The sequence below is a fragment of the Neolamprologus brichardi genome, chromosome 11, assembly GCF_056152115.1.
Source record: "Neolamprologus brichardi isolate AB-2024 chromosome 11, ASM5615211v1, whole genome shotgun sequence".
Taxonomy (NCBI): Eukaryota; Metazoa; Chordata; class Actinopteri; order Cichliformes; family Cichlidae; genus Neolamprologus; species Neolamprologus brichardi.
In genome coordinates, this window is record NC_142114.1 from 23620001 (window position 1) to 23630000 (window position 10000).

Below are 10000 nucleotides of genomic sequence, written 5' to 3' on the forward strand. Positions count from 1 at the left end.
CTAGATATGTGTTATCTTTTATGTTTAAGAAAACGGTGATGTTGCTGATTGTAATTGCTTTTGTTTGGTTAGTTCTCACGATGAGGACGCTGAGTAATCTTGTCGCTGGACGTTGAATAAATCATCTGTAAACAAGAACTTGTCTGCGTGGTGGCTGACGGTAGCAACACCCATGAATCAGTCTGAGGAAAAAGATGAGGGACTGCTGCCCTCAAATGAGGAACATGGCAGCCAGGCAGAACGGTAAGAAAATCTCTTTCAACTCAAAATCCTCTGATTTAAAGTTTTATCAGGTTGGCATTTTAGGTTGGCATTGGGTATTTTTGTTCAGTCCCTTGTCCTACAAAAAGCATGTCCTTTAACTCTCAACTGGGCTCTTTTGGATATTTTAGAGGCCGAATATATCTAATATATGTACAATTTCGAATTTGATCAACATGAATCAGTTACAGAGTAAGTCAACAATGCAGTTCTTAGCATAATTGCGAGATCGGTATTAAAGGATCCTCTTTCTTTGCTTTAAAAAAAAACTCCTGGGTTTCTTTGGCTTCGTGTTTGGGTTCATTGTCCATCTGTATTATGAAATGTTGCCTAATCAATTTGACTGCATTTAGCTGGATGTGAGCAGACAATATGTCTCTGAAGACCTCAGAATTCATTCGGCTGCTTCTCTCCTGTGTCACATCATCAATAAACACAAGTGTCCCAGTGCCATTGGCAGCAATGCACACCCAAGCCATTACACTACCTCATCTGTCTTTTACAGATGATGTGGCATGCTTTGGATTATGAGCTGTTGCATGCCTTGTCCATACTTAAATACTTAAATAATTTCCCCTAGGGATCAATAAAGTGTTCTGATTCTGATTCTTTCTTGCCATCATTCTGGTAGAGGTTGATCTTGGTTTCCTCTGTTCAAAGAATGTTTTTGCTGAATTATGCTGGCTTTTTTAGATTTTTTATTTATTTATTTATTTTTGCAAAGCCCAATCTAACCTTTCTGTTCTTGAGGCTTATGAGTGGCTTGCACCTTGCAGGGAACCGTGTGTATTCACTTTCATGCAGTCTTCTGTTTAAGGCAGACTTGGATATCGATAAGCCTTCTTCCTGGAGAATGTTGTTCACTTGGTTGGTTGTTGTGAAGAGGTTTCTCTTCACAACGGAAATGATTCTGCAATCACCCACCACTGTTGTCTTCTGTAGATATCGAGGTCTTTTTGTGTTGCTGAGTTCACCAGTGCCTTCTTTCTTTCTCAGCATGTACAAAACTGAAGATTTTTCCACTCCTAATATTGTAGAAATTTCTCCAATGGGTTTTTTCTGTTCTTATGTCTGGAATATGTTTCAGTAAACAGAAAACCAAACTTATGTCAGTATCCAAATATATATGGACCTAATTATATATAGTGAATATTTCTGAAGCCAGTGAATGGAATTAAATTTATTTAGAAAAAATGTTTATTTATATCGTGAAAGTTAACAATACAGTTAATCAACAGAATTATATTTCTGGATACTCCATTTCTTTCAGGACTGAGCAGAAAAGCTGTGTGTCCCTGAAGAGTGAAAGATCCATGGATTACCCTCTTGGTTTTAAACAGTAAGATTTATTTCCAAATAAAATCAACACTCATTTTTTTAAATGATATATTCTGTGAAAGGAAAAACTAGTTAATAAAACTGATTATCTACATAATCAGTCATATTTTTTTTGTCCACCATGCTCCTAAAAATATTTCTTTCTATTCTACATTCTATATTTTAATTCATTTATTTTCAGTAAAACTCTTCACATGGATGTTAAATACATTACATTGGTTAGCAGTTAAACATATGTTGGAAGCATTCCTGGACAGATATATTTATTTAACCTCAGCTTGCAAATAGTTTTCTGTTCTCACAGCTTTCCATTTTCAGATCACACACAAGCCAGAGTATAAAAGTACATCCATAAACTGAATTAAAACATAAAACGTATTGAAAAAAATCCAATTAATATATATCTAAGTATGAGTAGTAAGTAATAAATCACTTGGTGATCATGAAGTAAAACATCAAATCTCCAACATCCTAAACAGTATGAGGTATGAGGGGAGTACCTTTCTTCTAATTTGTCTGGCTATGTATGGTAATTAGTACCACTTACCATTTTCCCTGTCAGTGACTGAAGTCTATAGAACTTCCATGTGACTTTTTTGTATGCTCCATTTCTTTGAGGACTAAGCAGGAACATTCAAACTCACCTTCACAAAGCTGTGTATCCATGGAGAGCCAGAGATCCATGGATTACCCTCTTGGTTTCAACCAACATGAATCAGTTGCAGAGTAAGTCAACAATGCAGTTCTTAGCATAATTGCGAGATCGGTATTAAAGGATCCTCTTTCTTTGCTTTAAAAAAAACTCCTGGGTTTCTTTGGCTTCGTGTTTGGGTTCATTGTCCATCTGTATTATGAAATGCTGCCTAATCAATTTGACTGCATTTAGCTGGATGTGAGCAGACAGTATGTCTCTGAACACCTCAGAATTCATTCGGCTGCTTCTCTCCTGTGTCACATCATCAATAAACACAAGTGTCCCAGTGCCATTGGCAGCAATGCACACCCAAGCCATTACACTACCTCATCTGTCTTTTACAGATGATGTGGCATGCTTTGGATTATGAGCTGTTGTTCATGTCCATACTTAAATACTTAAATAATTTCCCCTAGGGATCAATAAAGTATTCTGATTCTTTCTTGCCATCATTCTGGTAGAGGTTGATCTTGGTTTCCTCTGTTCAAAGAATGTTTTTGCTGAATTATGCTGGCTTTTTTTAGATTTTTATTTATTTATTTATTTTTGCAAAGCCCAATCTAACCTATCTGTTCTTGAGGCTTATGAGTGGCGTGCACCTTGCAGGGAACCGTGTGTATTCACTTTCATGCAGTCTTCTGTTTAAGGCAGACTTGGATATCGATAAGCCTTCTTCCTGGAGAATGTTGTTCACTTGGTTGGTTGTTGTGAAGAGGTTTCTCTTCACAACGGAAATGATTCTGCAATCACCCACCACTGTTGTCTTCTGTAGATATCGAGGTCTTTTTGTGTTGCTGAGTTCACCAGTGCCTTCTTTCTTTCTCAGCATGTACAAAACTGAAGATTTTTCCACTCCTAATATTGTAGAAATTTCTCCAATGGGTTTTTTCTGTTCTTATGTCTGGAATATGTTTCAGTAAACAGAAAACCAAACTTATGTCAGTATCCAAATATATATGGACCTAATTATATATAGTGAATATTTCTGAAGCCAGTGAATGGAATTAAATTTATTTAGAAAAAATGTTTATTTATATCGTGAAAGTTAACAATACAGTTAATCAACAGAATTATATTTCTGGATACTCCATTTCTTTCAGGACTGAGCAGAAAAGCTGTGTGTCCCTGAAGAGTGAAAGATCCATGGATTACCCTCTTGGTTTTAAACAGTAAGATTTATTTCCAAATAAAATCAACACTCATTTTTTTAAATGATATATTCTGTGAAAGGAAAAACTAGTTAATAAAACTGATTATCTACATAATCAGTCATATTTTTTTTTGTCCACCATGCTCCTAAAAATATTTCTTTCTATTCTACATTCTATATTTTAATTCATTTATTTTCAGTAAAACTCTTCACATGGATGTTAAATACATTACATTGGTTAGCAGTTAAACATATGTTGGAAGCATTCCTGGACAGATATATTTATTTAACCTCAGCTTGCAAATAGTTTTCTGTTCTCACAGCTTTCCATTTTCAGATCACACACAAGCCAGAGTATAAAAGTACATCCATAAACTGAATTAAAACATAAAACGTATTGAAAAAAATCCAATTAATATATATCTAAGTATGAGTAGTAAGTAATAAATCACTTGGTGATCATGAAGTAAAACATCAAATCTCCAACATCCTAAACAGTATGAGGTATGAGGGGAGTACCTTTCTTCTAATTTGTCTGGCTATGTATGGTAATTAGTACCACTTACCATTTTCCCTGTCAGTGACTGAAGTCTATAGAACTTCCATGTGACTTTTTTGTATGCTCCATTTCTTTGAGGACTAAGCAGGAACATTCAAACTCACCTTCACAAAGCTGTGTATCCATGGAGAGCCAGAGATCCATGGATTACCCTCTTGGTTTCAACCAACATGAATCAGTTGCAGAGTAAGTCAACAATGCAGTTCTTAGCATAATTGCGAGATCGGTATTAAAGGATCCTCTTTCTTTGCTTTAAAAAAAACTCCTGGGTTTCTTTGGCTTCGTGTTTGGGTTCATTGTCCATCTGTATTATGAAATGCTGCCTAATCAATTTGACTGCATTTAGCTGGATGTGAGCAGACAGTATGTCTCTGAACACCTCAGAATTCATTAAAAAGATTTATGTTGTTTGTTTCTCTTGCCATCAAGTGTGTCAGTCAGTAGGCACAGACTTTCTGAGGCAAGCACCATGGGCTCTATTTGATGTAGTTTCTTTTTTTAAGGTACATTTGTTTTAATATGTTCTGTCCCAAAATGAATATGTTGTGTTGTTATATAATGTATACAAATATGTCTCCTCTTTGTATGCAGAATAAATTGTTCTCTTATTCCTTTTTCTTTGTTTTAAACACTTTACAACACCAAAATCTAAACTTGCCTCTGTCTCAATAAGTGAGTGGCACTACTGATGTGTTATTTGACTCCCTAGCAGTATAAGAGGGAGCTAGTTTAGTAATCATCAATAATGAGTCATGTTTTGCCCACAGAGATCACCAGACAATGCCAGAGGAGACAGACCTGGACTCCATATTTCTGGTTAGTAACTGCATAAGCAGCCCTCTAACTGGAAATAAATAAAAGAAATAGAGTACTTCAACTGGTCTTGTTCACCTAAACATATTTTGACACTGTGGCTTTGGCCTATTGTGATGGCACTTGCACAACCAGATGGTTGACACTTGATCTAATGTATTATCTAACTGGACTCAGAAGGCAACTGACAGAAACAAGGCCAGGCCAAGCAAAGTGGTGATATAGTCACAATGTGAAAGAAATACTTTGGGAATTGGGGGGAGCTGGGGTGGATGAGTTTAACCCTGAGTTCCTCAAGGCTTTGGATGTTGCTGGGCCATCTTGATTGACATGGTTGGTTGATAACCTTTGGTTTGGCACACTGGGGTAGGGGTTTACTTGTTAAAAAAAATGGGACAGAATGTCAGATGGAAAAAATTCCTCATTCCTGGGTAGAGGAGAGTCTACCCATTAGTTGAACCTCTCGGGGTCAAATCTTTTTGCACATGATATTGCACTTTGTCATCAAGTATTGACCTCTACTTGAAACTTAGTGTAAAATGGCTGGAATGAGAATTTGCACAAAATCTGAAGCAGTGTTTCTTATGAAGGGTATAAGGGGTAAAATATTCACTCCAAACTGAGGAGGAGCTGTTTCCCCAAGTGGAGGAATTCAGGTTGGGTTTTGTTCATGAGAAAAAAAGTGCAGAGAGGGTTTTGTTTTGCGTGAGTCTGTTGTGGTAAAGAAAGAACTGAGGTGAAACTATTTTGTAGTGTTCATACCCTCAGCTATACAAAGACATATATATACATGTGGGTGGAATGAGTTTGTATACATGGCTCTCCCCTAGATATAGAAAGAAGATAGGAAGGAGTCAACTGAAGGTACATAATAATAAATCTTGGACACAAATGTAGGCCTATGACATGTAGAATCAAAGCTTCTGACAGAGATACATTTCTGCTTCTGAAACTGAAACTTAAATGAGTATTATTGTATTACAGGTTGTTGAGGAGAACATTGTTGAGAGTCAAGCTAAGGATGAGGAAATAAATAATAGTGAAGATGAACACCAGATATGGAGGAGCAGAGAGGCTTTTCTGAAAATCACACTGCAGGTCATGAGACGAATGAAACGTAGAGAGCTGGCTGACTCTCTGCAAAACAGTAAGAGGTTTTTAATACTGTAGATGATTCATAACAAACATACAAGCCAAGACAATTAAATCTCAGGTGCTGGAAATCTTTTATATAAAACATTACATCTTTAAAGATCTTCTTGGCTATGCATACTGTCCAAACTTGCTTGTGTAGTAGATTATTAAAATTGATACGTTTATTGAATCAGCCAGTGAATCACAAGAAGTTGATTATTTTGCTTATAGATTTTAGATTATTTTGGATTATTTTAATCTTGCATGTGCATAAAATTAACCTGTCAACCAAAAACCCCAAAATAAACTATTTCCTACCATTTCATTAAGAGATAAATTTGGCTTTGTTTGTTTCAGCGTTTTATTATTTTTCTGTCACCCAGTTTGTCTTTGTTTTAAAGTAGGGAAATTGAGATACCTGTACAATGGTCTAATTAATACGATTTATCATTTTTCTTTTTAGGAGCTTATGGGGCCATGTGTCCATATAAACTAAAATCAAGTCTAAAGAAGAAGTTTCAGTGTGTGTTTGAAGGGATTGCCAAAGCAGGAAATCCAACTCTTCTGAATAAGATCTACACAGAGCTCTATATCACAGAGGGGAGATTTACAGAGGTCAACTCTGAGCATGAAGTCAGACAGATTGAAGCAGCATCCAGGAAATCAGATGGAATTGAACCAAAAATCAAACTAGAAGACCTATTTAAACTCTCTACTGAAAGAGATGAACCAATTAGAACAGTCATGACAATGGGAGTGGCTGGCATTGGGAAAACAGTTTTAACACAGAAGTTTGCTTTGGACTGGGCTGAAGGCAAAGGCAACCAGCATATCCAATTCATATTTCTATTTTCCTTCAGAGAGCTGAATGTGCTGAAAGAGAAAAGGTTTAGTTTGGTGGAACTTGTTAATCACTTCTTTCCTGAAATGAAAGAAGAAGAAATCTGCAGGTTTCAGGGTTTCTGGGTTTTGTTTATCTTTGATGGTTTGGATGAGTCTCGACTTTCACTGGACTTCCACAAAACTGATATCCTGACTGATGTTACAGAGTCCACCTCATTGGATGTGCTACTGACAAACATCATAAGGGGGACATTGCTTTGCTCTGCTTGTGTCTGGATAACCACACGACCTGCAGCAGCCAATCAGATCCCACCTGAGTACGTAGACATGGTGACAGAGATTAGAGGTTTCAACGACATGGAGAAGGTGGAATATTTCCACAAGAGATTTAGTGAAGAAGAGCAGAGAAGCAGAATTATTTCCCATATCAAAAGGTCACGAAGCCTCCACATCATGTGCCACATCCCTGTCTTCTGCTGGATCTCTGCTACAGTTCTGGAGAAGGTATTAAAAACAAAAGAAGGAGGAGAGCTGCCCAAGACCCTAACTGAGATGTATATTCACTTCCTGGTGGTTCAGTGCAAACTGAAGAACATCAAGTATGATGGAGGAGTTGTGACAGATTCACACTGGACTCCAGAGACCAGAAAGATGATCGAGTCATTGGCAAAACTGGCTTTTGAGCAGCTGAACAAAGGGAACCTGATCTTTTATGAATCAGATCTGACAGAGGTTGGCATTGATATCAAAGCAGCCTCTTGGTACTCAGGAGTATTCACACAAGTTTTTCAAGAGGAACGTGGATTGTACCAAGACAAGATGTTCTCCTTTGTTCATCTGAGTGTTCAGGAGTTTCTTGCTGCTCTTCATGTTTATCTGACATTTTTCAATTCTGGAGTCAATTTGATGTCAGAAGGAACTTCAGTGTGGTCCAGACTGTTTAAAGCCGAACCTGATTCACTATCTCTCTACCAGAGTGCTGTAGACCAGGCCTTACAGAGTCCAAATGGACACCTGGACCTATTCCTGCGCTTCCTCCTTGGTTTATCTTTGGAGAATAATCAGAGACTGCTACATGGTTTAGTAAAAGAGACAGAAAGCAGCTCACTGACCAATCACAAAACAGTCCAGTACATCAAGAGTAAGATCAGTTCCACTTCCTGTCCAGAGAAGAGCATCAACCTGTTTCATTGTCTGAATGAGCTAAATGATCATTCTCTAACAGAAGAAATACAACAACACTTGAGCTCAGGACGTTTGCCCATAGATAAACTGTCTACTTCTCATTGGTCAGCTTTGGTCTTCATCTCACTGTCATCAGAAGAAGAGCTGAATGTGTTTGACTTGAATAAATACTCCACTTCAGAGGAGGTTCTTCTGAGGCTGCTGCCAGTGGTCAAAGCATTTACTAAAGCTGTGTAGGTTAAAATACCTGTATAAATCAAATGTATAAAGGTGTATAAAAAAATCTGTCAGTTCAAATACTTTTTGTTGCAAATACTTTTAGGGTGAGTTGCTGTAACCTGTCAGAGAGAAGTTTGAAGCCTCTGGCCTCAGTTCTTAGCTCCCAGTCTTCCAGTCTGAGAAAACTAGACCTGAATTACAACAACGTACAGGATTCCGGAGTGAAGCTGCTCTGTGAAGGATTACAGAGTCCACACTGCAAACTGGAAACACTCAGGTTAGAATTAAAAGAATCAAATAGTTATTTAAAACCTGCTTTAGCATTAATACATGTCATCAAATGTGTAATCAGTAATGTAATTTCTTCATTATAATGGACTATTATCAGATTAAAACATGTATTTATGTACGTATGTATGTATTTATTTATTTATTTGCAATAACTGGCTCTTTAAAAGGGTCCACTGTTGTTAATGCTGCTAATGTAATAATAAAAGTTTAACTACTGTTATTTAATAATTTTTGATAAATGTGATTCTATAATAACTGTAACTTAACAAAATATCTTTCAAATGCTTATCTTTATTTTTTGGCAGTAGTGGAAAACAGCTGCATGTTAAGGACAATGAGTTGTTGTCATCACACTATTTTGTTACTTGTTCCTTTTTTTAGTCTTTGTTGCTGCAACCTATCAGGAAAAAGCTGTGAGGCACTGGCTTCTGTTCTCGGCTCCAAGCCCTCCAGTCTGAGAGAGCTGAACCTGAGTAACAATAACTTGGAGGATTCAGCTGTGATGCTGCTCTGTGAAGGACTAAAAAGCCCAGAATGCAGACTGGAAACTCTCAGGTCAGGATACAGCCATTTGTTCAGCCTCTTTAAAAATGATCTAGGCAAAAAAATAAATAAATCATATTTTCATATGTCTCCCCCCCCCTTTTTTTTTCATCAAACCTTTCAGGCCAGTATCAAGGTGTCACCTTTTCAGTTATTGCAGGCAAAATTCAGGAAAAGATAGTGAATGCACAGGTTCATAGACACCTCACTGGTAATAACTTGTATGAACAGTTTCAGTCTGGCTTCCATTCATTTCATAGTACAGAAACAACTCTAGTAAAAATAACAAATGATGTTCTGCTTGCAGCTGACTGGAGTCATCACTGTCCTCATTCTCCTTGAGCTTACAGCAGCTTTCGATACTGTCTCTCACCACATCCTTCTTCATAGATTAGCATCTATTAGGATCAATGGTACAGCACTCGCCTGGTTTACCTTATATCTCTCTGGCTGCTCACAGTTTATTCAATTGCTCACTCACAGATCACTATCTACTCCAGTTAATTGCGGCTCTATCCTAGGTCCTGTCTTTTTTATTATGTATCTCCTACCCCTAGGTAATATTTTCAAGAAATATAACATCCAATTTTACTGCTATGCAGATGACACCCAGGTCTACTTGTCTTCCAAACCCACAGCTACTCTCCCACATTTCTGATTGTTTAAGTGAAATCAAAGTTTGGTTTACTCACAACTTTCTTAAACTTAATGGCAATAAAACAGGATTTATTCTAATAGGCACCAAATCAAAACAGACTGAAGTTCCAACCAGAAGTTTTTCATTATCCATTAACAACTCTGTTGTCACACCATCCCCTCAGTTTAAGAGTCTAGGTGTGATCCTTGACAGCACTCTTTCCTTCACAGCACATATAAATAATATCACGCCGTCTTCAAATTTTCATATTTGTAATATTAACCGCCTTCGTCCTTCACCCACTCCAAACAGTACCACCATACTTGTCAATGC

General features: G+C 37.2%; 2 protein-coding genes across 2 annotated transcripts in view; both read left to right on the plus strand.

Annotated features, from left to right (window-relative positions):
* The window catches only part of LOC102781161 (uncharacterized), a 7389-nt gene extending 1404 nt beyond the window's left edge, over positions 1-5985 (plus strand). The window contains exons 2-8 of the mRNA XM_087847949.1: positions 73-243; positions 1532-1600; positions 2218-2325; positions 3394-3462; positions 4081-4188; positions 4770-4818; positions 5800-5985. Of these exons, the coding sequence (XP_087704075.1) occupies positions 173-243; positions 1532-1600; positions 2218-2325; positions 3394-3462; positions 4081-4188; positions 4770-4818; positions 5800-5985 (660 nt within the window). The 5' untranslated portion in view covers positions 73-172. The remainder of the gene's footprint in view (positions 1-72; positions 244-1531; positions 1601-2217; positions 2326-3393; positions 3463-4080; positions 4189-4769; positions 4819-5799) is intronic.
* Positions 5986-6418: 433 nt separating this feature from the next.
* The window catches only part of LOC102782341 (NACHT, LRR and PYD domains-containing protein 3-like), an 11006-nt gene continuing 7424 nt past the window's right edge, over positions 6419-10000 (plus strand). The window contains exons 1-3 of the mRNA XM_087847950.1: positions 6419-8210; positions 8300-8473; positions 8869-9042. Of these exons, the coding sequence (XP_087704076.1) occupies positions 6427-8210; positions 8300-8473; positions 8869-9042 (2132 nt within the window). The 5' untranslated portion in view covers positions 6419-6426. The remainder of the gene's footprint in view (positions 8211-8299; positions 8474-8868; positions 9043-10000) is intronic.